At 48.2% G+C, this 27,782-nt stretch overlaps 8 protein-coding genes across 8 annotated transcripts, besides 8 other annotated features; 2 read left to right on the plus strand and 6 right to left on the minus strand.

The window, feature by feature from the left end:
• Positions 1 to 286: 286 nt before the first annotated feature.
• On the minus strand, positions 287 to 4,491 carry TSTA_008930 (DNA helicase hus2, putative; the record flags this gene model as incomplete). Its single annotated transcript, XM_002482957.1, has 1 exon — positions 287 to 4,491. One exon carries the CDS (start codon positions 4,489 to 4,491, stop codon positions 325 to 327), a length of 4,167 nt encoding a protein of 1,388 aa, XP_002483002.1. The 3' UTR covers positions 287 to 324.
• Positions 4,492 to 5,083: 592 nt separating this feature from the next.
• Positions 5,084 to 7,135: a mobile genetic element.
• TSTA_008940 (uncharacterized protein) lies at positions 5,943 to 7,286 on the plus strand (the record flags this gene model as incomplete). The annotated part of the gene is made up of 6 exons (XM_002482958.1): positions 5,943 to 6,010; positions 6,045 to 6,111; positions 6,153 to 6,220; positions 6,247 to 6,948; positions 7,007 to 7,133; positions 7,184 to 7,286. Coding segments are annotated over 6 exons (1,135 nt in total), but the record flags the coding sequence as incomplete, so codon positions are not given.
• Positions 7,287 to 7,367: 81 nt separating this feature from the next.
• Positions 7,368 to 7,422: a sequence feature (CT-rich).
• Positions 7,423 to 7,684: 262 nt separating this feature from the next.
• Positions 7,685 to 7,712: a microsatellite.
• Positions 7,713 to 7,927: 215 nt separating this feature from the next.
• On the minus strand, positions 7,928 to 14,258 carry TSTA_008950 (polyketide synthase, putative; the record flags this gene model as incomplete). Its single annotated transcript, XM_002482959.1, has 4 exons — positions 7,928 to 12,336; positions 12,402 to 13,566; positions 13,625 to 13,916; positions 13,969 to 14,258. 4 exons carry the CDS (start codon positions 14,256 to 14,258, stop codon positions 7,928 to 7,930), a joined length of 6,156 nt encoding a protein of 2,051 aa, XP_002483004.1.
• Positions 14,259 to 15,244: 986 nt separating this feature from the next.
• Positions 15,245 to 15,280: a sequence feature (A-rich).
• Positions 15,281 to 15,282: 2 nt separating this feature from the next.
• On the minus strand, positions 15,283 to 15,915 carry TSTA_008960 (uncharacterized protein; the record flags this gene model as incomplete). The annotated part of the gene is made up of 3 exons (XM_002482960.1): positions 15,283 to 15,415; positions 15,482 to 15,690; positions 15,754 to 15,915. The coding sequence occupies 3 exons, from the start codon at positions 15,913 to 15,915 to the stop codon at positions 15,283 to 15,285; spliced, it is 504 nt and encodes a 167-aa protein (XP_002483005.1).
• Positions 15,916 to 17,556: 1,641 nt separating this feature from the next.
• Positions 17,557 to 17,580: a microsatellite.
• Positions 17,581 to 18,244: 664 nt separating this feature from the next.
• Positions 18,245 to 20,258, minus strand: TSTA_008970 (uncharacterized protein; the record flags this gene model as incomplete). Its single annotated transcript, XM_002482961.1, has 6 exons — positions 18,245 to 18,748; positions 18,824 to 18,906; positions 18,940 to 19,218; positions 19,263 to 19,389; positions 19,415 to 19,739; positions 19,975 to 20,258. 6 exons carry the CDS (start codon positions 20,256 to 20,258, stop codon positions 18,245 to 18,247), a joined length of 1,602 nt encoding a protein of 533 aa, XP_002483006.1.
• Positions 18,383 to 19,801: a mobile genetic element.
• Positions 20,259 to 20,801: 543 nt separating the features above from the next.
• Positions 20,802 to 22,490, plus strand: TSTA_008980 (cytochrome P450, putative; the record flags this gene model as incomplete). Its single annotated transcript, XM_002482962.1, has 5 exons — positions 20,802 to 21,038; positions 21,090 to 21,461; positions 21,516 to 21,784; positions 21,842 to 22,325; positions 22,395 to 22,490. The coding sequence occupies 5 exons, from the start codon at positions 20,802 to 20,804 to the stop codon at positions 22,488 to 22,490; spliced, it is 1,458 nt and encodes a 485-aa protein (XP_002483007.1).
• Positions 22,491 to 22,773: 283 nt separating this feature from the next.
• TSTA_008990 (aflatoxin biosynthesis regulatory protein, putative) lies at positions 22,774 to 24,074 on the minus strand (the record flags this gene model as incomplete). Its single annotated transcript, XM_002482963.1, has 2 exons — positions 22,774 to 22,828; positions 22,858 to 24,074. The coding sequence occupies 2 exons, from the start codon at positions 24,072 to 24,074 to the stop codon at positions 22,774 to 22,776; spliced, it is 1,272 nt and encodes a 423-aa protein (XP_002483008.1).
• A 16-nt stretch (positions 24,075 to 24,090) lies between these two features.
• Positions 24,091 to 24,124: a microsatellite.
• Positions 24,125 to 25,130: 1,006 nt separating this feature from the next.
• Positions 25,131 to 25,153: a sequence feature (AT_rich).
• A 391-nt stretch (positions 25,154 to 25,544) lies between these two features.
• TSTA_009000 (uncharacterized protein) lies at positions 25,545 to 27,689 on the minus strand (the record flags this gene model as incomplete). Its single annotated transcript, XM_002482964.1, has 2 exons — positions 25,545 to 25,766; positions 25,815 to 27,689. The coding sequence occupies 2 exons, from the start codon at positions 27,687 to 27,689 to the stop codon at positions 25,545 to 25,547; spliced, it is 2,097 nt and encodes a 698-aa protein (XP_002483009.1).
• Positions 27,690 to 27,782: the final 93 nt, after the last annotated feature.

The raw sequence follows: 27,782 nt of genomic DNA on the forward strand, positions 1-27,782 counted from the left end.
TGCCAACTGCCAACTGTTAACTATCAACTGGCTGTTGCTTAATTATTAATCGCCAACTGCTAATCGACTTTCCAGCCTAATTACTAATAGCCCTGTTGAATCGCTAATTCAATCAATAGTTCCAAGCTGTAGTATACAACTTCGTAAACTAATATATATAACTAGTCAATATATGAACCCGGGACAGAATCTGTCAACGATATATATAACATAGATGGTTGCATTGACTATGATCTATCTACGCGATATGGGTGGAATTGGAGGGACTGTGATATAACCTCTTCAATGTTAACTCTGTAAACACTATCAAACGAAATTAGTGGACTAAACTGAACCTTTTGCAGGCTCCAGAAGCTGTTGGAATACATGATAAGCCACCCAGGCAGCATTCGATCCTTCAACCCCAAATGTCGTTCGCTTCTGCCCTAGCCAAAGCATATATGCTGCCTCATTGGATTGTACGTGCTCACCACCAAGACCAGGCAGCAAGCCTTCCGTCCAGGCCTTGATCTGATAGATCGCCCAGCAAGCTTGCATGACGAGATCAGGATAGAGGCAGGTTCCCTGGCCCTGTTGACTGCAAACTGCTTGTGGATTATAGCAACGAAAGCACCCGGCATATCGCTGCATCCAGCCTTGAAACTGCTTTCCTTCCTGCTGTGCCCTCTTTTTTGCCTCAAGAAAGTCCTGTCGACGAGGATTCCAGCAGTTGATAAAGGAATGCTTTTTCGTGTTGGCAGATGATGATGGTAGGATACGGCAGATCACGCAGGTGCCACGGAGCGCTTGGAGGGAATCCCCATACTGCTGTAATTGCTGGCTCTCCTGCTGGATCTGCTGGATTCGCATCTGAGACCCAATAGTCAGATCGCAGTCGACGTTCTCCTCTGGATTAGGCGAGCAGGTCGTAGTAGGATCAGTCGAAGAAGATTCAGGATTCTCTTGACGGAAGCGACATTGATCACAGAGAGGATCAGGCGCGCTGCAGGCCACTGCAGCCCCATCGAGGAAGGAGCTCATCGCAGCGACTCGACAGTTCGGCTGATCTAAAACAGCATGCATAGCCTGTACATCAGACGAGATCATATGGCCTGGTCGGCTCGACTTGGTAATACTCCATGAGGGAGGGAGTAAGGTAATAGAACGACCGCCCTGTTGGTCACGTCCTAGGCGGCCTACCTCCTGCGTAAACTCAATGAGACTGGATGGAGCTCCAAGATGGATAACAAGGCGGACTCGTGGATGATCAATTCCCATTCCAAAGGCAGAAGTGGCAACAATCCAATTTGGATTTCCATTACGCCACGTCTCGAGGGTTTGCGCCTTCTCTTCACGAGTCCCAGAATCAGCATGGTAGAAGGGACATGCAAGAATCGTAGCCACTTTCTCTGTAATTGCTTGGGTTTGGCAGTAGAGGATTGCACGCTCTTCAGAGTCTAGTTGGGTGCGCTCTTGCTGGATCCAAGGAATTGCAAACTTGAAAAAGTCCTGATCTATAGGGCAGGAAACGATCTGATAGGATAGATCGCGGCGAGTGCTGAGGCTACGAATTAACCGTGGCCGAGAGAGTAGCATGGTTTGCTCAAATTCTGCCATCATGACTGGTGGTAGCGTGCCAGTGAGGAAGACCATCTGACACTGAATATCGCGTAATGTAGGAAGTAAGGCCAGTCCCTTGCGGTAAGAAGAGGCGGTCAGAGTCAGATGACACTCGTCAAATACAACACGATCAAGTTGATTGGCAAGCTGTAGCCGAAGAAGAAAGGTTCGGAAGTTGATATGTACTGCCTGCTCAGCACTTACTAGGATCAGTGGACTTGACCCAAGATGTCTTGATTCATGCTGCTGATTCCAGATGGTCACCTCAATTCCAGCATTCTGACATCGAAGGAGCATATCCTGCTTAAGGAACAATAAAGGAAGCACTACTACAGTTGTTCGTGCACCAGGAAGCTGGCAGGGCAGAAGATAGAGTAGGCTCTTGCCCTCATTTGTTCGAAGAACTGCAACCACTTGACTAAAACCCTGGATGATATACTGCAAGGCTTGTTGCTGATTACTGGTTCGATACTGCGCTTCTGGTCCATACATGCGCTTTAGAATGGTCTGCGCCTGCTCCATAGTCCAGCGCTGTTGACTCTGTCGTGGTTCGTGGCAACGATGAAATCGTTGAACTAGTGTGGACTCAGTTGCCTCACTCCGCACTCGCTTGGAAGGACTCTCATCCCATTCCCACTCTATATTGACGTTGGCTGGTTGCAAGGACTGAGTGAATACAGCAGGCAGTCGTCTTTTTAATAAGCTAGGTGTAGAGTACTGCGAGGGCTGTTTGATTAATTGATGCCAGATCTCGCTAGCTTGGCGGAATTCTTGAAGACCAGCATCGGTGAGACCGGCTCGAAAATTGATGGTCCCTCCATAGATCTGATTCCCAGTATGAGGTGTATGTGCAGCCTGATAATGGAATACCGCAGCCATACTGCCATTGTGATCCTCTATAAGGTCATCTTCATTATCAAGAGAATCCTCAATAAACTGTGACGCAAGAGTTCTAAACTTCTTAATGGCAATCCCAACAGTGATCTGGCGCCAGGCTCGAATATGAATCTTCTTACCAAGGATCTGCTCTCCAGTCCGGATCACGGTCCGCGTAAGATGATTATCAGACCAAGGCTTTGTCGTAGAGGCCCACAGGTAGTCACAGAGTGGAGTGGATGTGGAAGAATGCATAGTTTGCACCTGGTGCTGTAACCACTGTCGGAAGGGCATAATTAAGATGAGAAACTGCGTAACTAAGTGTCCTACTTCTGGGAGAAGAAACCGGGCGGGCCATCGAGAGGCATTAGTACGATGACGACTCTTATGATAATCCAGAATAAAGAGCATTTGACCATCATGGAGGAAGAGATCGCGAGTATGCAGGAGGGTGTTGCGCCATCGAATTCCTAGGAACTCAGTGCGTCGCGCTTGCTGGCCAGATCCAATAAAGAAGGGGACGAGTAAAGCCTCTAGGAATCGCTGGATAGTTGCTTCGTACTGTTCTACCATCTTGGGTGAGATCCGCCAGGTCTGATCAACACCCAACTCCCAAAAGATTGGAAACAGAACTGCATCCTGACTGACTCGACGGAAGAGCCAGTCCTGATAGGGTACTACGTAGGCATGATTGCGAGAATCCGTGAGAAAGGATGCACCAGCTTGTGTAGCATCCCAGTTATCCATCAGATTACTAAGATCAAATTGAGGGATCTCAGTAGCCGGCCGTGCTGGGCCGGATAAACACAACTCTTGCTCGAAGATGGCCTGCGCGGTAGAGATGCCCTCGCGGATCAGTCGAGAGAGTTCCAACAAGGACAGACTTACATCTTGGAATGTAATGACTTGGCCCTCTCGATCCCATCGTACTTGAGCAGGGGGGACCTCACTCATTGCAATCCGGAATGCATACAGTCGATTCTCCAGTAGCTCCGCCACGGGTCCCTTGGTATCATTGAGTAGCCATCGATCGCGGTGTCTAATAATAATATCTCCAAGATCCTGAGTAGGATGGTTCTGTTGTTCTAGGATAGAAAGGGCTAGGATCCAGATCTGACAGTTATAGATCAGTTGTGAGAGAAAGGAGGTGTAGTTGCTAACTGTCATCCACTGTTTCTTATCTGGTATCCAGAATAAAAGTGCTGCAAAGGAGACCAGGATAGAGTTAAAGGCTCGCAAAGAGACTGACTGTTGGATAATCTTAAGGCAAAATGCAAGGGTTTGTTTATCCATCTCCTGCTGGAGTTGATGGAGAGCCTCATCATTATTCTGCTCTAATTCTTGTTGGTGACTTAGATTCTTAGCAGTAGTGATCACGTCATCCCAGGTAGACTTCTGACCCTCTGTTGGCAGAAATAAAGGATTAGGAAGAAGCTGGTCATCCATTACTCGACTCCAATAACAGATTAACCTCTGCCAGGTCTGAATGTACCGAGAGCGACTCTGAGGATTCTGGAGAGGCTGGATAGGATTCTGCGAGATCTCTCCTCGCGCAAAGGTATTGAGAAGTCGAGCATTGTAGCGACTTAGCCGTGGGATGTCACTAACAGGGTTGTGATGTAGTAGCTGTTCTGTCTGTCTCCAGATTCGGTCCACGCTGGCGCAGATGAGATCTAATCTTGTCTCATCATGATTGGGAAGTCGATAAAGATCTCCCACCGTTTCTAGATCTAATCCAGTAAGATGAACATGAATACCAGTGGTTCGCAACCATGGAGTAATTTCAGAGATATGCTGACTGTCATTCACAGTATATGACACAGAGTTCTGAGTTTGAAATGTGTGGTATTCCTGGAGAAGAGTATCCAAGGAAGGTAGATCATTTGTAGTAAGAGTAGATGTGATAGATGGAGAGACACGTGGTAAGGAGAATAGATTAGCTGGTACTACGGTAAAGTAACGAATTTGTTCCTTTTCCTGAAATAATGTTTGAAGATGTGCATGATTCCAAGGCATTATTCCTTGACTTTTGCGCCATCCATGTGCCTGGTTATAATGCTGTCGTATACGATCAATATTGCGAGATCGATAGGAACAGGTTTCTATATGACAGAGAAAACCTTGTACGGTCGGAAGATCATTGATCTCGGTAATTCCATCTGTAGGATATATCACTTCATCCAAGTTATTTGCAATCAATTGATAGTCTGGATACTGTTCGATTTCCCGTCGTTGTGGTCGTTTAATATGATGTTTTTGAAGAAGATGTTGGGGAAGATTATGGCGAGTATAGCATGATCCATGATCAGTGCAAAGAATTACCCGCCAGTTTGTAAGGATACGAAGATAGGAGGGGAAAAAGTGCAATTGCTCTCCTAACTCCAGAGATATTGAGTTATCAGAAGAATGAGACATAATTGAGGATAAGAGGAATATGTTGGAGTGAAAATATTTACTCAAAAATAACTATGACTGAGATACAAATAAAAAAGACTTTTGAAATTGATTTCCCCTGATCCATGAATGAAGCTAGCCATATTTATCTTAGCTCCCGAAACTTTTTCTAGCCGTAACCCTGAGCTACGCCATGGCTGAGTACAAACTATAGATAGGCAAAGGACTGGAGCGCTTAGTGGCACGGAATATGGCATGGATCTCTATACACCATAAAGTATTAGCAAGGCAACAATTTGGGGCTCTCCCACTAAGATCTGCAACTGACCTGACCACATGCCTAACACATGATGTTGAACAAGCGCTAAATCAAGGCATGACTGCCTCACTCCTTACCCTAGATGTCAAAGGCGCATTTGACGCCGTGCTTCCTGGCAGACTGATCCGTAGATTGCGTGAGCAGGGCTGGCCTACTAATCTCGTCCTCTGGATCGCCTCCTTTGCTACTGGGCGATCAGTTCAGATCCGACTCGATGGAGAGATTGGCCCCTCAACAGACATTGCCTGCGGCCTTCCACAAGGATCCCCAGTATCTGGCATTCTATTCATACTCTACATAGCGCTTCTATTCCATCTAGGAAACCCAAGGAACAAATTCGGCTACGCCAACGACGCAGCTAACCTGGCGATCTCAACATCCCTTGCTACTAACTGCGAAGCCTTATCAGATTTACTTCAAGAAACTCTTAACTGGGGTGCTGCAGAGGGCATTACTTTCGTACCAGATAAATACGAGCTTCTTCACTTCTCTCGACGAAAAGCAGACTAGGGCCCAACCTGCACACCTTCAGTAAAAGCTGGATCTATTACAGTCTCAGAAAATACCAAACGCCTATATCTACATTGGCTAGGAATCCTCTATAATAAAAAGCTCACATTTAAATGGCATGTCGGTAAAACAGTATCTAAAGCCCTCACTGTGGCTAATGCCCTTCACTTTCTAGGGAATACTGCCCAAGGAGTTAAACCTTATTTACTACAGCAAGCTGTATTAGCCTATATACTTCACAAAGTATACTATGGTGCTGAAACCTGGTGGCCAGGACGTACTCGCCCTGGGCCTACCCAGACTTCAAACTGAGTTGGCGAACATCTTAAGAAACTAACTAAAGTAGTACTAACAGGCGCAAGAGCAGTCCTTCTAGTTTTCCTCACAACCCCAATATCTGTCCTTTACTGGGAGTCTGGATTCTCTCCACCAGAAATTGAACTAGATCGAATAGCCCTCCTTGCAACTATCCGCCTACGGCGTCTGGATCCTTACCACCCACTTCAAAGACGCGCGGAACAGGTTACCAGTAATAGCTGACAAACCAGCCGATTTGCCCGCCGCATACTGGCCCTCCCTAACTCTGAGCAGATAAACCCTCTCCAATACGCTCCCTGGCACCCTCGCGAGACGCGTGAGAATGCTCAAGCTCGAATAGGAGCTCCCATGGGACGCAGTAAGGAACAGGCAGCGGCTAATTTTATAGCTTTTCAATGCACCATCCCTAGCTCTGATATTATAATCTTTTCAGATGGATCTAGACTAGTAGATGGACGTGCAGGAGGAGGTTACATTGGATTTCAAGCACACAATCAGTTCCTCCGCTCCTCACTCTTATATGGACATGGGAAAGAGGTCTTCGACGCAGAAGCAGAAGCTGCTCTAGCTGGTGCCCAAGCAGCAATAGCATACCCAACAGCTCAATTTGCTACTAACTTATGGATCTGCCTTGATAACTTAGAAGTTGCCACACGCCTTCTATCTCCCTCTATTAGATCTTCTCAAGAAGCCTTTGAATCCTTCTACACCCTTGCAGCTGGCTGGCCACTATATGAAAGGCTTCCACACACTAAAAGTGGATCAGTCCAAATCCGATGGGTCCCTAGACATACTAAAATCTCTAAGAATGAAGCAGCAGATTCTGCTGCTAAAGAGGGAGCTGCCTCTATGCCCCCCTCTCCATGCAAGTTCTCATATGCCTCGCTAAAGAGACACGCCAAGACTCAATCTCTCTCTGCTGCCCAGACACGGTGACAGACCATAGCACCACAAACTTACCAAGATCTAAAAATAACTACATCTCCTAAGCGCCCTGAAGAGCTTCAACTTAATAGACTTAACCTTGGCTATATCATTACAGCCCATACTGGACATAGAGACTTCGCAGACTACCATGAATGTTTTAATCATGATAATGCTCATCTCCTCTGTCGATGTAGAGCATGAAAAGCATCTCTACATTTCTTCTTCTGCTATATAGCTAAGAGACGAGCCCCTCATTCTCCTGGACCTCCTTCTGAGGTCATATCCTTCCTTCTAGGCACTGCGAAAGGAGCACAAAAACTAGCTACATGGCTAGCAGAGACCCGTTTTTTTGAGGATATCTGTCCTCGCCAACCTCTCCTTAGCACCTAGCTAAGTCAGCCCTACTTTTCCCTTATATCTCTCTTTTCCCTCTTTTCTTCTCTCTTTCTTCCCTTCTTTCCTTCTTTCCTTCTTTCTTTTAAACTCTCACTGCTTGATTACTATTATGGTAGAGTTATGGGTCATGGAGCGTAGGTGGACCATTGCAGCTGGCAAATATCTAAAACCCACTCGGAAGTGGACCTCCCTGTAAGACCACGGCAGCTATGGAAATGCGCCAAAGAGTCCCTTATTTGTATATAAATCTGATAGGACCTGAAGCCCGAGGTTTACCCCTCGGCGGCCTATGTCCCAGTAGGGATTGGTGGAAAGCGTGCGAGTCACGATCCACGGCCGTTAAATACACACACACACACACACACACACACACCTCGTTCTTGGGGACAAGTCACAATATTAGGAATCAAGATATCTTCATATTGTCAGGCTCATTAGGCCGCTTCGTGTTCGCGCCTTACTACCGTCTATGCTTCGTGATACGGACCGTAGTTAAACCAACAATAGGGTTAGTCCCTCCGGGCGTAATAAACATCATTCATTCATTCATTGATTCCAACAAGATTAAAACGTCCATCTTCCGCTCAATTATACAAGTGCATTCTTGATGATACGACTCAAAGCCTCCGCGCCTGGCCCCTTCATCATAGTAAAGTGGTTCGCTCCCTCGACACGGGAAAAACTCATTCTCGCCACAGGCAAGAGGGTTTCCCACCCACAAGGACCGAAGTCTTTCCTTGCAGTAGTCAAGAATTTCAGTCCCTTGGGGTCGTCATCTCGATGTTCAAATTTTTGCTCAATATCAGCGTCAATGGAATTGCAAGCCCAGATAACATGAGTTTTAGGTGCGCGCGATGCAGGAACAAAAGGAGAGGCATAGTAGTCGTGTAGGCTATTGATACATGCTGTGAAGTGAGGGATCAGCCATGGGGGCGGAGCCCTGCGCTCACCATGTCTAGAATGAACGACGCCTAGAAGTCCGATCTCGTCACAATATTCAAAGTAGCGTCTGGGCAGGTGATCTAGACCCTGAGGAACAGGGCAGTCTAGGAGGAACAGATCGGAGACGACTTCTCCTTGAGCGGCGAGAAGTTGAGCGCAGTGATAGGCAAATATGCCGCCGACGGACCAGCCGCCGAGAACATATGGTCCATGTGGTTGACGGCGCTGGATTTCAGTAATATACAAGTCGGCGACATGGTCGATCCCCAGTGGGTATGATGACGGTTCTTTCATGTATGGACAGTTGAGAGCCACGACGGCAACTGACTTGTCCACGGTAGGCAGTGAGCCATACGATGAGGCCGATCCAGAGCCGTCTGGCAAAAGGAACAATGTCTTTGTGGTGACAGGCGACGTAGGGTTTCCTTGTATGAGAAGTGAGCTTACTTTAGTGCTGGGATTGAGATCCAACGATACAATTTCAGTAGCTGGAGAAGACTTTCCAGTTGGATCGGTCTGGGAACTGTAGCCACTACCTTTCTCTGAAGATTTTTTCGCAGTAAAAACATCGTCTTGCACTCCCTCGTCGTAAAACATGGAGTTGAGGATTGCATCACGTCCTGTTACTGCGGATGGATCTGCAAGGGAAGAGCCCGTCTCCCACTCAGCCTGGAGCTCTCCAACAGTAGGATACTGCTCAAATATCATGGACTCGCAATGTAGACTCAGCTCCTCACGGAATCGGCTGGCACAGAGGAGAGAAAGTAGGGAGTCCACGCCCAAGTCAGCGAATGTCTTTTCTTTGGTCAACTGGGTTACAGGGACACCGCTCTCCTCGGAAATAATCTTGAGAGCTGCAGGCCAGGATGAAGTATTGACGGACGAGGTATTTCTTTCTGCTATGATTACCAGAGGCTCTGTGATGTGCGCTTCGATTCCAGCAGGTCCCGATTTGTTGGTTGACACAGGTGGTTCGACGCGCGTGTCGTCTCTCATGCGAACAATATAGTCCATCAAGCGGCGTGGAACCTTTTGCGCTTTAATGCCACGATAGCAGGCAACAACTTCGCCACCCTCCAGGTCAAAAATTGTCATGTCACCACTGTACATTCCCTCTTCATTGGGACCTGTCATTTTAACATAGGAATGGTAGACGTTTTGGAGGGAGACCTCTTTATAGAAATGCAATGACGTCCAACCGTGGTTGACAAAAACGTCTTTGTCCAGGTCTACTTGATCATTAGCGTTCATGATGAAGAGAGCTGGCTGCCCGAAGTTATCAATGAGGTAAGGGTTGACTTTGTAGACACCCGTAGTAGGTGCTTTATTGCACTTTATCTTAGCTACCGCTTCGAAGGTGTTACTATCGATGACGACCTCAGTGACACCCTTGTACTCAGGGGCGTAGGACGCTAACGAAGAAACAAGCTGATAGCCGGTGCTGCCAGCCATCTTCTGAACACGGTCGTTGTCCGCGATACTGCGTCGAAGACTAATCATACGGGTCAAAATGTCTCCCGCGGATTTCTGGGTTTCAGCCAACGCCTCCGTGGCCACAGGGAAGCTAACAGAACATTCAGCGTGTTTAGTCAACGTCTTGCCTTCTGGGGTCACGCTGTAGAACTGAACAGCTGCCTTACTCGTTGCGGTATCAAAGGCAACTCGGCAGCGAAGGGGCTGAGGTTCCCCGACCACAGTCTTAACTGCCAATGGTTTTTGAACGTCCATATGTTGCACATCGACCAAGCAGTTGGCCCACTTGGGTTCAGATTTCCTGATGTAATCACCCAGCACTAGAGCCATCTCAGCGTAGACGGATGGCGTGCAAAGAGCTACACCATTGATTTTGTGGCCGCGAACGAAGGAATCTAGATCTTCACGTAGGAGATTAGACTCGCCAACCACGACAATTTCATGAATGCCGTGCTTCTCTTCCACAATGCGATGGACGCATGTTGTTGACAAGGCAGGTTTGGCCCCTGTTAAAAAGGCGGCATCTCCTTTGAATAGGGACCAGTCGTTCTCATACTGTATCCAGTAATTTTCAAGATCCCAATTGTAGTTTGGAAGGCGAAGAACTCCAAGAGACTGCTGGAAGTCATGGTGATACTCACCCCACTGAATGGTATATCCAGACTCATAGAGAGTTGACAAGCTGCGGGTCAACACCCTCCAGGCGTCCATCTTACGTTGCAGTGTGGGAAGGACCATCACGGGTCCCAGATTGGACTTCAGCAAGCCGACTATTACTGGGTGAGGGCCTACCTCGATGAAGGAACTGGCGTTAGAGACCAGTTTCATTGCTTTCGCGGCCTGAAGCGCACCACATAGGTTTACAGTGTCTCGAGCATGTCGAGCAAGGTATTTCGCATCCACAATGCCCGCTGTATCGATAACTTGGCTAAGCAAGGGACTCATTAAAGGTACCTGGGGCTTTTCAAATCGAACAGTGGTAGCCGCTGCCTCAAACTCGTCCATTATAGTATCGATCTGAGATGAATGGAACGCATAGGGAACACGCAACCGGGTCATCTTTTTGATTTCCGCTTGACTGAGTGCTTCAACAGCTTCGTCTATGGCGATAGTGGTTCCGCTGAGAACAATTTCTGTCGGAGCATTGATACAAGCGAACTCAATCTGATTTCCTGCTACATGGGCGGCTATTTCTTCTAGGGAGGCACTCACAGCGATCATACCGTGCGTGCCTTGAACACACTTAGTCTGAAGTAGTTCAGCACGTTTGCCAACCAAATAAATGGTGTCTACATCAGACAAGATTCCAGCAACGTTCAGGGCTGCATATTCACCAAGACTGTGTCCCACCACAGCAACAGGCTCAGCTCCCCATGAGCGCCAGAGCTTAGCTAGTGCCATCTGCGAGCATGTTGCGGCAAGCTGGACCACTATGGGCGAAAAGTCGGAAATCTCACCCGTTGTGGCCATGATGACTGGGAGGAAGGACGGGAACCCTTGCCTCTGTGCAATTCGATCGAAGTGCTCAATATCTGCGCGGAAAGACTTAAACTGAAGTAATTCGTGTGCCATTCCTGGGTACTGTGAGCCTTGTCCAGTGAATGCGAATACTACCGAGGTTGCCTTAGGTCGCACCGGCTCTGCAGATGCACTGAGAGTAGTCTTGAACTGTGCAAGGATATCATCCAGATTATTTCCAATGGCTGTGGCCCGGTGAGGATGGTGAACTCGGCGGGCCGTTGTTGTGTATGATAGACTAGGCAGGAAGGGAGCTTCCTTTTCAATATAGGACACTAGACTCTTAATATTGGCAAGCAAAGCAGTCTTCGTCTTTGCTGAAACTGCTACGATATGTGTTGAACGCAAGTCCTCGGGGACTTTCTTGGTCGATCTCGGTGCGTCTTCCACAAGCACACAACTGTTTCCACCAGCGGCAGAGAAGTTGTTAACCATCGCTAGACGAGATTGGCCTTCTGGCCGTGGCCATGGGGTAGGCTTGTCCGCAATGAATACTTTTCTCTCGGCCAGGTTCTGAGGGAACTTGTGATTGATCTTCGTTTTTATGCCGCAGTGTGGCGGGATCTCATTCTTCTCCATCATCATTAGGATTTTCGTGAGAGCAATGATACCTGAGACAGATTCTCCGTGGCCTACATTGGCTTTGACCGACCCAAGGTGAATGGGTGTCTCTCGGCCTTCCCCCGGAGTGGTTTTGTTTGCAAAGGTTGAAAGGACTGACTCCATTTCTCGAGCATCTCCCGCTTGAGTACCGGTTCCATGCATCTCAATGTAACTGACAGCAGATGGATCCACGGCGCTTGATGTTAGAACACGTTCAAAAATTGCTTTCTGTGCGCCGACATGGGGACGAGTGATGCTTTCTGCTTCAGCAGAATGGTTTGTATACGCGTTCAGAATCAATGCACAGATGGGATCGTTATCAGCGATTGCATCTTCGAGTCGCTTAACGACCATACTGACAACACCTTCTCCTCTGCAGTATCCATCGGCATCATCATCAAATGTCTTGCAGTTTCCCGTCCTCGAGAGGAAATATCCGCGGTCAAGTCCGGCAGTGATATCTACCCCGAATCAGGGTAATCAGCCACTTTATCATAATGGACAACAGATGCACTCGGAGGCTTACCTGGGTTAGACATGACATTGGTGCCACCGCAAATTGCCGTGTCAATGTCGCCCCGCCAAATAGCATTGCAGGCTACATGCATGGCCGCCAGACTCGACGAACAGGCTGTATCAATGCTATAGCTGGGACCACTGAACTTATAGTAGTAGTTTTGCCGACCGGGGATGAAAGCACGACAGGACCCAGGGATATAGTATGTATCTATGTCCTGAGAGCTATTAGTTTCACCCCAGTCGTTGCTGATTGATCCCACAAACACCCCGACTCGATCTCGCCGAGTGGAGGGAGTAGCATCGGGAACCATTCCTGCATTCTCCATTGCTTCATACACTGTCATGAGACTCAGTCGCTGGGCTGGATCGACCTGTGGCGCCTCGCGAGGACTCATTCCGAAGAATCTCGCGTCGAAATGCCCTGGATCCTTGAGCCAGCAGCCGTAAAGTGTACCACTGGTATTCTTCTTCTTCAACGTGGGATCTACATGTGTTGCAACGTTCCAACGCTGTTTCGGAGTGACCCTAGCGACATCGCGGCCTTCACAAAGCAATTCCCAAAAGGCATTATTACTGTTTGCATCTGGAAACCGGCCTGAATATCCGACAATGGCGAGTTTAGACTGGCCGAAAACCCCGCTGTCTGAAGCTATAGAGATTTCAGGGATGCTCAGTCCCTTCATTGAGTTGTCCACGTCCACCTTGCTAGTTCCGGCATTCTTCAAAGCGGTTATGAAGGCACTAGACGCCAATGTTCCAACTGGGAGTAGAGTGCATTTTGCTGTACCGGTGGCAGCAATCTCCGATGCCACCCCGTTAGAGAGCATATCGATACGGAGTGGCTCAAGGAGGATCTCCCTTAGCGCAACACGCATGAGGGAAGCAAAGTTCGCCTCACCTGCTGCATTGCAAGCACAGCTGGTCTGAACTGTAATGTGGTTACATAAAGTTCCCCAGCTCCCGTTTGAAACAGTCTGCAGGATATCCTCTACATCTGTCTCATCATACAGATGCGGTGCGTGGTAGGGCCCGCGGATACGGGTCTGTAGGCTAGTTCGTGTAGGAAGATAATCGGAAGCAAGGAGGTGGCTCAACGTTTGTGGTGGCCCAGAGAGCGTCACTCCACTATGGGAAGATGCGCTGATATATGGCCGCGATGCCACTGGAATGCCCTATAATTCGAACCATTTAACAGACATTCTCTAATTTCGTAGTGATTGTGGGACGTACCATTTCTGAACTGAACTTTTCGAGGACTGCAATCGCAGGATCCTCCTTCAATCCCGGAATCACCATGGACCAGGAGTCGGATGCATTGCCCGAAAGCTCAATCCGCAGGCGTACAGCATTGACCAAGAAGCCGGTATGTAATGCAATAATTACAGTGTGGACAGCTAGAGGGATTAGCTCTGACAACGAGCGGCAGCAACTGACTGTAACCGCAGTCAAAAGACCAGTACAAAGGCCCGTTAACCGTTCATTCGCATTTGTAGGGTATAGCTGTCCTGCCTGACTGATATATCTACGACTTCGGTCAGCCACGGGTCTTGTTGCGGCGGAAGGAATGGGATTACTTGATGAATGATGCAAACTGAAGGACACAAACCAAGGCCGTCTCGAGCGCAGGATGTGGCACAGAATCTGATTGTAGTTTGGCCAGCAACTCTGGCAAAGTTGTGAACGAAGGGAAGACACTTCTCTGAGCCAGGGGAAGGGCACCAATCTCTGCACGAAGGGCGAAAGCAGCTCGGTCAAGAAAAGATACCAGGAGCGGATTTCCTTGGGATTTGCACAGGGCTCTCAGGCTGGAATCAAAGTCGTTGTTCAGATCCCCAAACACGTATAATTGGTAAATAGACGACATGTTGAAAATACAGCTTATGTCTGATAGATGAACCTGCAGAGTCACAGCAGCATGCGCACGTGGGACTGCTCTATTTATAACACTCATTCCTTGGGTCCTCTTGAGAATTAATTGCTTATTTTTTCACTTCTTGGTAAAGGCCCGGACCATAGGCTCATCTCTCATGCCCATCCGAGTTTGCGGCCGACGCCGGGTCCCGAATCCCAACTTCCCATACTGCTATACCATCCAAGAAGGTGTTATTTTCGGTTTCCAGATACTGTGTGAGTCGATTCGGGGCTTCTCAAGGATCCATAAATGGGCTGCGTCCAAGCTCTAGCGTACGGGATCCGACTCCAGCAGGCTGAGAATGGTTTTTTGCCATGTTCGGAGTATTGCCCGGCCTATAAGCTCTTCTAGCTCCTGAGCTTACGAAAGAACATATACTCTGGAATGTGAGTAAGGTAAGTATCATTTTGGAATTTCCGATAATGGACTTATCTGCCATTGCCGCAGCGCCTGCCTATCACACCAATGTTGGCACCAGATAGTAATACCGGTGCCTAGTTGGTCATGCACTATCCATGGATTTGGGAATGGCCCGTCATCGTGCTTGTCACGCACCATTCTGCGTGGTCTAACATGTGTGAAAGGTTATGTATGACTGGATAGGAAAGTTATCTTAACCAACACTAGATCCATGCGCTCGCTTTCCGAAAAGTCATTCATACTTCCTAGCGCCATGCTAAGACTAAACATAGATTGTTTCTCCTTTCCGAACGCCTTCTAATGGCCCTATTGGCCGTGGTAAAACTCATTCCTTATCTAACACGTGTAAAGAAGGAAGATACACATGCATGAATAGACATCCATAGTCGGAAACAGAATTTATTGACTCTTAGGAGACAAAACATCCCTTATTGGTCTTTGAGTATGAACGGGTGGCTTATTGCTGATAGGTATTTACGTCTTCGCTTATCATCATTCATTCAACAGCTGTTGAAATTAAAAAAAAAAAGAAGAAAGAAAAAGAGCAAGAAAAAGCTCAAGCGTCTGCAGCAATGAATTTCCCCTGATCACTGAGCAAATTATTGTAGATCTGACACTCGGGCTCAACTGCGTCCACGTAGACCACCTTGCCGTCACGAATGATTTCGTGGACATATCCAAGGCTCATCCTGGTAGATACAAAATTCAGTAAGGCGAACATCTTGGAACCAATCAAATAAAATGAGAGGACATACCGAGTCTTTCGAGACGGGCTGCTTCGATCGGCAAAGTTGAGGTGATCCATGGCCACGCGTTCCTGGTAAACGGGGTCCTCCTTAAGGGCGAAAAACACATCCAGATTTGGAATAATGATCTGGACAATGAAGTCATAATCCGAGAATTCCACGTACTTGGGATCGAATACCCTGGGAAGGAGGTTCATGGGCTTGGCAGCATTATGGGTCTAAACAGGGAGATTAGTCCTCCCTACGTCCTGAGCCTTGTGAAGCATTCCCATGAGACATACTATACTGTATCGAACCACCCCGTATTTCTCCATCAAACCGCAGACAAGCTGGGAGTGTTGGCAAACCTGAAAGCTGCACAGCTCTTCCTCTGTTAGACCCGGTTTCTTGTATCCGAGCATCGTGAGGCAGAGGAGCTGCCGGGAGGGATTGCTTGCAGCCATTGGAGCTGATAACGTGGTTTGAGATTGATAACAACAAGGGATAGTAAGTTCGAAGACCAGAATACTTCTTTGGGATCCTGTCTCCCAACACAGGCGGCATGAGTCTTTTATGGACATTAATGATTGTGCCGAAAGCATTCTTTATCAGTTTACCGAAAAGGGGGCACCGCTTTTTCGATGATGGAATCAATCCACGATCAGGCTTTGAAAGACCCGGTCGGAAGCCGATTAGACAAGACCGAACATAGAGTATGAGAGCTCCCTTGCACTTCCTTGTTCAAGCCACGAAGCTAAGTCTGGCAGCGTTCACCAAAACACGAGGCTTGGCTCTGCTGGTCTAGCGACCTATGTTACGAATCGAGGCCACTGTCAGTGTCTCTGGGATAGCTGTTGCTTTCTTTTGACTGCATGTTCTGCCCGATGTGGTTGCTAATCTATCAAACCCTTACCAATTGAGAACTATTCTTTAGGTGGACAATGTACCTAAGGAGAGCAGTACCTAAGAAGAGCAAGATAAGCTGACATTGAAATAATTAGCATTACCTAACAAAAATCTAACTAACATTTAAAAAAGGATGTCTCTCGACTCATTTAGCAAGCAAATAGTAGTTTCAATACCAATAGTTCCTACAATTACGGGCTCAAGCCAATCTCTAAAATAGACAGATCGCTTCCTAGGGGCTTGTTGATACCCAGAGTACTCAACCAGGGCTCAACCGTACTAATCATCTCCCTCCAATCCCTTTCCCTTCGGACTATTGTGTTGGCGAGTTCCCACTAAATCATAGTTCGGGTGCGTAACATTCCTTCATCGTAGGGGTCTAGTTCACCGGGCTCCGGGAGGACAAGGTTGATGATGAGGATACGGCCATAGGTATGATGCAAGACTGAAGAGAGACGACTTAAGACAGGCTGACATACATGGGTGTGTGTGTGTGTGTGTCATTATTTTACGGCCGTAGGCAGTGATGAATCACTGCCTACCCATTCCCTAGTGGGACAAAGGCCGCCAGGGGGTAAGCCCTGGGTGTCAAGAATTATATACAAGATGTGTCTCTTTGGCGCACTTACATGGCTGCCATGGACAGACAGATATCCTCTACATATAGAGGCTGAATGTTGCTGCCAGCTGCAGTGGTCCGCCTACTCCCCGTGACCGAATCTAACCTGTTCAGCGATACAACCTAAAAGAGAGAAAGGAAAAGACAAGGAAAAACAAAAGAAATAAGTAGCTATGAGTCTCTTAGCTTATATGCTAAGAGGGGGGCTTCGAGGGCAGATATCCTCAAAGAATCGGGTCTCTGTAAGCCATCTGGCTAGTCTGATGGCACCCTTTGGGGTGCCCAGGAGGAAAGGAATGGCTTCCGAAGGATGGCCAGGCAATCTGGGAGCTTTTCTTTTTGCGATCTGGCAGAAAAGGAAGTGGATTGGGGACTTTCTCGCATTGCATCGGCACAAGAGGTGGGCATCAGTGTGGTTGAACCGTTCATGGTAGTCTGCGAAGTCTCCATGCTTTGTGCGTGCCGCGAGGATTCGTCCTAAGATGTGGCGGGGAAGCTGGAGTTCTGCTGGACGGCGTGGGAAGGTGGTGATTTCAAGGTCTTGATAGGCCTGGGAGCCGCTGACTGCCAATATGCCTCCGTGTGTGTGTGTGTTTGTGTGTGTTTATATTTAACGGCCGTGGTTCGTGACTCGCACGTTTCCCACCGTTCCCTGTTGGGACAAAGGCTGCCGAGGGGTAAACCTCGGTCTTCAAGATCTATATCAGATTTATATACAGATAAGAGACTCTTTGGTGCATTGCCATAGCTTCCGTGGTCTTCTAGGAAGGCCCACTTCTATGTGGGCTTAGGTATTTGCCAGCTGCAATGATCCACCTACACTCCATGACCCACTATTCTACCACCACCACCACCATTATTCTGAGCGGAAATTGGGACAAAAGAGAGAAGGAAAAGGGAAGAGTAAGGAGGAAAGAACAGGAAGTACAAAGGAAAGATAGGGTCATCTTAGCTAAGAGCTAATAGGAGGTTGACGAGGGCAGATGTCCTCAAAGAAGCGGGTTTCTGCTAGCCATGCGGCTAGTCTTTGTGCTCCTTTTGCGGTGCCCAGAAGGAAGGAGATGACCTCAGAAGGGAGCCCGGGAGGCCGCGGGGCACGTCACTTAGCTATCCGGCAGAAGAAGAAGTGTAGATGTGCTTTTCGTGCTCCACATCGGCAGAGAAGATGAGCATCTTCATGATTGAATCGTTCATGGTAGTCCGCGAAGTCTCCATGACCAGTACGGGCCGCGATGATGTGGCCGAGGTCAAGTCGGGTGAGTTGAAGCTCACCTGGGCGCTTTGGAGATGTAGAGATTCCAAGATCTTGGTACGTCTGTGGTGCTACGCTCTGCCATAATGTTTTGAGCAGTAGAAAGGGCTCCAGCCTTGGCATACCTGTTTAGCGAGGCATAGGAGGACCTGTGTGGAGAAGGGGGGATAGAGGCAGCGCCCTCCTTGGCAGCGAGATCAGCCGCCCCATTTTCAGGGATTTTTGCGTGTCCAGGGACCCATCGAATTCGGATAGAGCCACTTTTGGTATGAGGAAGCCTTTCGCGGAGTGGCCAGGCGGCTGCTAGTGTGCAGAAGGATTCAAAGACTCCTTGAGAAGATCCTGTGGAGGGAGATAGAAGGCGTGTGGCAACTTCCAGGTTGTCTAGGCAGATCCATAGATTAGTGGCAAATCGAGCTGTTGAGAGTGCTATAGCTGCCTGAGCACCGGCTAGAGCAGCTTCTGCTTCCGCATCAAAGACTTCTTTCCCAGGTCCGAATGAGAGTGAGGAGCAAAGGAACTGGTGATGTGCTTGAAATCCGACATAGCCACCTCCAGCGTGTCAGTTTTCGAGCTTAGATCCGTCTGAAAAGACTATGATATCAGAGCCGGGAATTATATGTCGGAAATCTAAGAAATCAGCCGCGGCTTTTTCTTTAGTGCGTCCCATTGGAGCCCCTATTCAAGCTTCGGTGTCCTCACGCGACTCACAAGGGTACCAGGGAGCATATTGCAGAGGGTTTACTTGTTCAGAGTTGGGGAGGGCTAGCACGCGACGAGCAAACCGACTGATTGGTCGGCCGTTTCTGGAAACCTGCTCTGCCCGTTTCCGGAGCGGATGATATGGATCAAGGCGCCGAAGGCGGACAGCTGCTAGAAGGGCTATTTGGTCTAGTTCGATTTCTGGAGTAAAGAATCCAGACTCTCGGTGTAGGACAGACACCGGGGTTGTACGAAAAGTTGGGGGGACTGCTCTTGCACCTGCTAGTACTGCTTTGGTTAGTTTTCTGAGATGTCCTTCAACTCGGTTTGACATCTGGGGAGACCCGGGGCGGATACGGCCTGGCCACTAGGTTTCGGCACCGTAGTATGCTTTATAGAGGACACAGCCCGATGCAACCTGCTGTAGTAGATGGGGTTTAACTCCTCGAATAGTGTTTCCTAGGGAGCGAAGGGCATTGGCCACAGTGAGGGCTTTAGACGCCGTTTCACCGACATGCCACTTAAAGGTCAGTTTTTTATCGAAGAGAGTTCCTAGCCAACGTAGATACGGGCATTCAGTGTTTTCTGAGATTGTAATGGACCCGGCTATCACTGAGGGTGTGCTGTTTGGGTCTTGGTCTGTCCTGTGTCGGGAGAAACGAAGGAGCTCATATTTATCTGGTGCAAATGTAATCCCTTCAGCAGCGTCCCAGTCGAGAGCTTCTTGAAGAGAGTCTGATAAGGCTTGGCAATTAGTAGCAAGAGATGGGGAGATAGCTAGAAAAGCTGTGTCGTCCGCGTAGCCAAATCTAGTCCTTGGGTTGCCTAGACGGAATAGAGGCGTTATGTAGAGCATGAAAAGAATACCAGAGGCTGCGAGTTAAGAGACTGGCGTTTGCGCTTTCTCTGCCAGATCTGTGAAGGAGATAGACCATTCACGCGGGACTAGTGGAAAAATTTGGAAGTGGCTCAAATAGCGAAGGCATATAGTATATTGATGCTTCTCGTCATAAGCATCTTCGCAGTCATAGGAAAGCAAGACACCTTACATGTAGAGAAATATGAGCAATGTACTCTGTTAGGCCGCTGGCTAGGCGAGAAAGCGTCAGTGTATCCTGGTTCAACTTGTGTCGTAGTAGATGCGCTTCCTCAGGTGCCGTAGAAGGCGAGACATGGATCGGAGTATTTGGCTCTTCGGTTGGATGTGGATATCCTAGTTTTCGAAGGTGATTGCCCAGCTGAATAGAGGTGTCTCTAATAGTTTTTTCCATCTTTTCGATCAGAGAAGATGAAACATTCTCCAGGCTGAGAAGTCCGTTTTGGGCCATTATGGATTTTGCTGTATAGCTGTCATCAACATAGACAGTTCCTAGAATCAAACGGACTGACTATACGCTAGCCAGGATAAATCGGCTCACTAAATTGGTAACTCGTATGTCTTTATGAGTACTATATGCAGGGGCCAAATGGGGTATTTTTCGTTCTGAGGCTATTCGGATGGCGAGGCTGTCACTCGGATTCCGAGCAACAAACCAATTCGGCTTACGAATTAACTCGTTTAACATCACAGCTGTTGTTCTTTATTATAGTCCCGTAATTTTTATGTCAGTATAGCCTGATGTTTGGTGATACTGGGTGCTGCTGGAGTGTCGTACTAGGCTTGAAAACATCAACGTCTTGCCATAGACACTAAAGGGCGACGTTTATAAGTCACGACGCCAGTCAAAAGTATGAAATATTACTCTCGGTGACGAACATTCAAGACTATAGCCATGTACCAAACAATACTTTCTGCTCTTCTCTCCATATGGGTTCTACGATCGCCGTCTCTCTGGACGGCAAGTCTCTCTGTCGTAATCTCGATCACCTACATGTTTCTAAATAATAGATACAACAACGGCTTGATCAAGTACCCGGGACCTTTTATAGCCTCCTTGACGAATATGTGGCGCGTGCGTGATGCGTACGTGAACGGTGGCAAGCGTCCATCCTATGTTACCTTGCATCGCGTGTATGGCGAAGTGGTGCGCCTGGGGCCAAAGGCGCTTTCATTCGCTTCACCAGCTGCTGTTAATGATATATATCGACCAGAAAAGAATATGGCAAAGGTATGTCGTAACGTTGATCCTCTGTGGAGATGTCTACTCACCCTCGTGTAGTCCGGCTGGTACGTCGCATTTGAAGCACATGGCAAGGGTCGCAAGAAGGAGAACATCTTCTCGACTCGTGATATTCACTGGCACGCTCGCTACCGCGGCCTTGTTAGCCCTGGCTTCAAGATCACCAATCTGGCACCCAAGGAAAAAGAAGTGGACGAGTTAATCAAGAAGCTGCTACGCAACCTCAACGATGCGGCTCGCAGCACAGACAAAAGTTCTTCTCTCATCGATTTGCCACTCCACCTGCAGTATTTCACATTTGATGCGGGTGGTGTCTTTGCCTTCAGTCAACCCTACGGCTTCCTTGACCAGAAAACCGATCTTGATGGAATTATTCAATCAGTTCGCGTCGGCTCGACGCATTTGAACCGTGTACGCAGAACCCTCTGGGACATGACAGATACCTCGGCTAACTTTCAATTATAGTTAGCTCAAGCTCCTCTAGGACAACTGTTATTTGATAAAAACCCTCTTGCTGTTTATTTTGGCTTTATCGCGCCTCCAATGGCATTTGCGAAGAAATATTTGCCTACTCAACGGATCGAAGAGCAGCTTAACAACCCCAATGCAATGGGCCAGCATCACGACTTGCTGGACCAGTTCCTAGAGGCACATAAGAATAGCCCGGATATTGTCACCCGGAACGAAGTGGTCGATCTCGGGCTAATGGTGGTTGTACCTGCTTCTGAGGCTGTGTAAGTCGTGATATGTGTATTTATGGAGCTAAAACTTAACTAACACCTATATGAAAGTCGTACTGCCATCGCAGCCCTTATCTACCATGTCCTCAAAGTCCCAGAGGTTCTGACAAAACTGCGCCGCGAAATCGACTCCATCCTTACAGACCGCGATCTTATCCCATCTTGGGAAGTTGTCTCCAAGCAGCTGCCCTACCTCGATGCCTGCATTAAGGAGACCTTCCGCATTCATCCATCTACAGGATTCAATATGGAGCGCATTGTCCCAGCAGGTGGTGCTGTCATCGACGGTCACTTCGTGCCTGAAGACAGCATCGTGAGCTGCTCAACATGGGTCATTCATCGCCATAAGCCCACATATGGAGATGATATCGAGACATTCCGGCCAGAGCGCTGGCTTGAGGCGACTTCCGAGCAGCGCGCTGAGATGGAGCGACTCCTCTGCCCGTTTGGGTTTGAATCTCGGCTTTGCCTCGGCCGAGAGATTGGCCTCTTCGAAGTTTATAAGGTCAGCGCGACGCTATTGCGTGAATATGATGTGAGTAATATTTGATGTTGTTCTTATTCTGCTCCATGTTACAATTCATTGGCTGACCCACGCCCACAGTTCACACTGGAGAAGCCCAATGAGGATATGAGAATTACATGGGGAAATATTGTTAGTGTAGATTTCAACGTCTGGATCAAGCCTCGTAAATTGTGAATGAGTCCGACTGAAATTGGATGTTGGGATTTAGGAAGTGAATGAGAATGGGAGACTAAGTATGCTTCTAAGAGTGTCATTGATCTAGACCGAAAAATCTTATAAAATATGAAGAGAACCTAGTGTAGATACTCAGAAGAAGAAAGGCTGAAGATAGTCTACCTAACATGGCAATCCTTTATAGAGGAGTAGAAAAAGAGTAAATGAAGTTCGTAAGTAAAAATACCGAATAGGAAGACGAAAAGGGGGCTGTATAGAGAGGAGGTATAATAAAAGCAAGTTTCTATAGCATGAGCACTGTTAGGAACACGCCGTAGTTAACAATCGCTTCAACTCCCCTAGCTTTAATTGTAAATTCGCGTGAAACTCGTTACAAACCACTTTCTCTCCCCAGGTATCTTCAGACGCATTAACCCGCGCAATGAGGAGCTGGCATGCGTCGAAAACGGGCCGTAGCTCACAAAGGAGCAACTGAGCCTTCATTCTGGTCTCTGTTTCCCGCGGAAGATGGAGGGTCCCGATGGTCAATGGCACAGTGTAAACGGACTTCCCTGGTTTGGAGTTTGAGCTTGAGGACGCCGAAGACGGTACTGTTGTGGGAGTTGCATCTGTTGGTGTCGTGGGCTCTCTAGTGCCAATACTGGCTATGTCGTGATCATATAGCACTTGATACCAGGCAAGAATTTTGGAGACGATAGTGGCGAGAAGTGACAGAAGTGAAGGATCATGCGCAGAGCTACAGGCACAGCTGAGCAACCTTGACACCGTGGCTGTTGCGCCCCGTGCTGTATGGAAGACCAGATCACTGGTAGGTACTCGTTTCGATGGACTTGAAGAGTTCTGGCTTGATAGCCGTGGACTCCGATTCTGAGCTGCACCATCACTCCGCATGAGTTGATAGAGGGATGACAGGGTTTGACAAGCAGTAGCAATACACGAAGCATGTGCCATTTCGTAAATTTCGACCTCCATTCCTTGGTTGTCCTCGATGGCGTTCCCTTCCTCGTCACTTTCTGCTGGTTCATCATCGGCCACATCTGAACCACTGTAAGCCATCGTATTCCCAGTCATCCTAGCTGTCCGTTCTGTGAGAGACGTCCCTAACCGTGGAGGAGGAGCGGATGACAGCAATGGGGGTGAGTCCGATGGCAGATGCGTGTCCATCAAGAAACCTTGAGGATTCATTCTGTCGTACTGCGAAGCCTCTGCCATGGAGTGCACGATAGACTCCCATGAGCCTTGCATGAGATGACCTAGAGCGGGAGCGGAGTAACTGGTATCCGTGAATATACTACCTGCAAGATTCCATTGGTAATTTCCCGGGCTATTGACTGGTGGGAGCACGGACGTCGACTCAGGCCGCTCCGAAGCCTGGAGGGAAGCTCTATTCACACATCCTGGCGGTTTGCCCTTCCTTCTCGAGCGCCCATAGACACATTTGCGGCCGTATTGGGCACAGCGGGCACATCGAGGTTGCTCTTTGGAGCATCTCACTTTGGACGCGGCACACGGGTCGCAGGAAGTCCGAAACTTTTCTCGGGTCTTTGTGGTTATATCTACCACCGGCTGCTCATGATTAGACATGGAGAGGACATGGGAGTTTTTTTTTTTTTTTTTTTTTTTTTTTTTTTTTTGAACCTGGTCTCTCTTTGTTGTCGTCCCGCGACTCAATTTCCTTCGAGATTGCTTCTGAGGTTGTAGGGTGTTAGGTGACTTAGTCGGCGCTTCGGGCGATAGTTTTTTTTTTTGTTTGTTCTGTAGTCGCCTTATACAGTGGAAGAGTGAGGGTTGAAATAGCTGATAACACTTCTCCATCAATTAGTTAAAAGGCTGTAAGCCTGGTCATTCGTGTGTTGCTGCGAATCAGGTATCGGTGTGTGGTGCAGGGATCATCAGTTAATGTACCGTAATGGCGCTAGCTCAGACGCTACTCCGGAAGCGGTCTTAGTGCAGATCTAGGAGATGTTAAGCAATAATTAGATATATGGATTATATATGTTAGCTTATATATAATAGTACTTTAACAAACTATCTGTTTTCCCCAGAGAGTCGAGCTACAAAAGTATCGCCTAGAACCGACTATCCTAGAGTGCTGTGCTGTAAGATCATTCAATAATACATGGGACTGACTATCCCAGAGTGCTGCGTCGCAAAACTATCACTTAGTCTAATGTGTAGGACTAAGTGCACGAGGATCTCTAGGCTGTAATATCCTTGACGAGTTCAAGGCATGCACCATTGTAGAGTGCTGCGCCGCAAAATTATTGCTTGCATGGGACTGACTACTTGACACCTTTTCAGCTGTACGCTAGGGTAGGACTTTGCCCGCTCCCCCTGTTCGCAGGCTGCATGATTCGAAGCGAAAGGAAGCGACGCAGTGCATCCTCGAGAAAATAGAAGGGGAAGGTAAGCAACGAGCGCTCATAATTGGGTGAAAAGGACTTTATTGCCACGAGTCGAAACCAAATCCCCTGTATCCTGAACTAATAATGGGGATAGCTATAGCCGGCGGAATTGGTCCGAACAACAATGAAATCGACATCCCTGACAACTCCTGCAAACTAATAAAAATCCAACATTAATTACTATGGTTGTGTGGTCTGTCATAGCCAGTAGGGCTGGGTACGGACAATAAACTTGATTAATAATAATAATAATAATTACTATGGTTGTGGGTGCATAAAGCACGTGTACACGTTAATGTACGTACGTACATGAATGGTTAGCAGGTACTGCAATTCTGTATGGGTTCAAAATGTGTGTGATTGTAGCTATCTAACTCACGCCCCGACGCGGTCTTACATCCCTCTATCCTAGACGAGGTCACGTGACGCCCTGCGGCTCAGTGCGTCGGAGTGAGGCATCTCGATTGCTCCCACAAACCAACACTGGATCTCTTTTACAAATTGGATTGCGATCGAGATCCAAAAACCCATGAAAAACCATACAAAAACATAACGAAGGGATCAAACAAAAGATCTATTGAGGTAGCTGGCGTGTCCGAAAACACGTCTCCACTTCGATCTCGTCCCCCACTTGGCCCCGAATCGCCTCCTAATCGCTCCCGGTTCTCTCAACGAAGCCTTCAACACGAACTGTCAGCTTATTGCTGTCAACAAGGTCCCATAGGGCCTTGTTAGGGCTTGACTTCGTAAAAGCGTCGGCCGGGTTATCGTCTCCATGGATCCAACGGATCTCGTGGATCTCGTGCTTCTCATAAGATTGACGAAGTGCCATGATATCGATCATGAGGCGTTTCTCTTTGGTGGTCCCAAGCTTACCGAGGCATTCATAAAGCGAAAATGAATCCGTACAAATAATTACAGGCATTGCCAGTAGGTCCAGACGACTGGTGATCATTTTGGTGGTACTGGCAATAGTGAACGCATGGTCAAATCTAGCTGTAAGGCCATAGACCTCAGAGGCTAGTATACTCCGTGTAACGCGTTTACACTTTGCTGATTGCCAATGCAAGATGTTGCCAGTGGCGACGAAGCGGCCTTGCTGCGAGAAGTCTTCGTTGACCATGGTAATCAGGAATCCGATTTGGGAAGTCAAATCCCGGTTATTGGCAAAGGATCCATCAGTAAAAACCATAATCCTGGCTTTGGCGAGGTTGAGAGGCACATAACGGAGCCCTCTCTCTGGATTCTGGGCCTGCCATATGAGACGTTTATTCAACGCCTCATAATCAGAATCGGAGCGATCCTTCTCTTGCAGCTGAGCGGCCACGGCCAAGTCATACGCAGCTTCAGGTTGGCAGATCGAAGCCAGATAGGCTCCCCGTGCGCGTTGTTCGACATACTTCTGTGCGCGTTCTTCCATACCCACTGGTTGGATCCTCGCTGCTTGCCCTTTCTGTTGTAAATTGACAATGCCATTCTGCAGGGTAATTCTTGCACCATTGAATTCTAGAGGCTTGGTCTCCGAGAGTCGTGTTTTTGGCTTCGCTTTAAAGTTTGCCTCTTGCAACGCGGCTTGTTCACCTCTGGAGAACTTTTCTGTATAGATAAGAAGTGTGTCGTCCGTTTGCATTCCCACAAGTCCAAATTCGTCGTCTCCTAGCTTTGAGATAAGAAGGCATGGGTCGTACGTCGAGGTTTCCATGTTCAATTTGTTAAGATGGTGCGCCTGGTATGTTCCAAACCAATGAACACCTGCCTCAGGGATCCCATATAGCGGGCCTTCAACTAATAGGAGTGAATCTGGTGGATACTTATCCTGCATTTCAATGGGAAGATTGGCGATAATCAGACGCTCGAGCTTGGTCTTCGCCTGTGTGTATGCTTGCGTGATATCCCGGATCTTAACGACCATTCCCATCTCAATGAGTGTGGGGATAAGCGACACTAATAAGTGTTGGCTTGCACGCTGGATCGTGGGTGCCTGGGTCAAGATCTTATCCTTCCCAGCGTCGTTATATCCTTGTATAACAAGTCGAGATTTCTCATAGGGAATCTCGTTCTTGCCCTTTATCTCGTTGACAAGGCGGGAATTGAAAATTCTGATGCCACGTAGGTCCATATCGGCACGGTGAAGGATCTTGAAGGTCCCATTTGCTATCAAGCTGTCGATCTCTGTTTTTCCTGATAATTCGAACGGCACGCCGTTGGTGGCGATCTTGCCTTCACGCCGCAGCTTGACGGCAAGTTCAAGGTCGTCCCTCTCCTTTTTGGATATGAACACTTCGGCGTACGCTTTTGGCTTATTTTTGGAACCACGCGGTCGTCCTCGGCGGCGTGGCAACACAGGCATCTCGGGGGTCTGCGGTGCGTGGACTCCCCCAGTCTCAACATGGTGATTCGGATTTGCAGGATGGTCTTGCAGTCTTACCCTTGCTCTAGTCCTCGGAGTCTGGTCGAAGTCGACTTGGGACCGACCGTCCTGGCGATTGAGATCCTCTTGGGGGGGAGAGAGAGGCAATCTAATCAGGCGATCACTCTCATCCTTGCTATCACGTAAATACTGCTGTACCGACGTCGCCCTGAATGCAACAGCACCATTTCCAAGATCTACAGTCACGTCATGGCCATTGACTGATATAACTTTGTACGGTCCTGACCAACCATCTCCTTCGCGCCATACTTTGACTTCGCTCCCTGGTGCGAGATTAAGCGTTTCCGTGATAATTGGGCCGTTCCTGGTGTTAAGTGCGTCATTGACTCGTTGCTCTGCCACGGCACGTCTCAATTCAGCCATCGCCTTTCTCATTGCCTCAGCACGTCGAGCAGTTAACGCGGATGGGGGCGAGTCAGTTGTTATGCACGGGTAAGCACCAAAAACGAGTACAGT

The sequence above is a fragment of the Talaromyces stipitatus genome, genomic scaffold (assembly GCF_000003125.1).
Source record: "Talaromyces stipitatus ATCC 10500 scf_1105507295549 genomic scaffold, whole genome shotgun sequence".
Classification (NCBI taxonomy): Eukaryota; Fungi; Ascomycota; class Eurotiomycetes; order Eurotiales; family Trichocomaceae; genus Talaromyces; species Talaromyces stipitatus.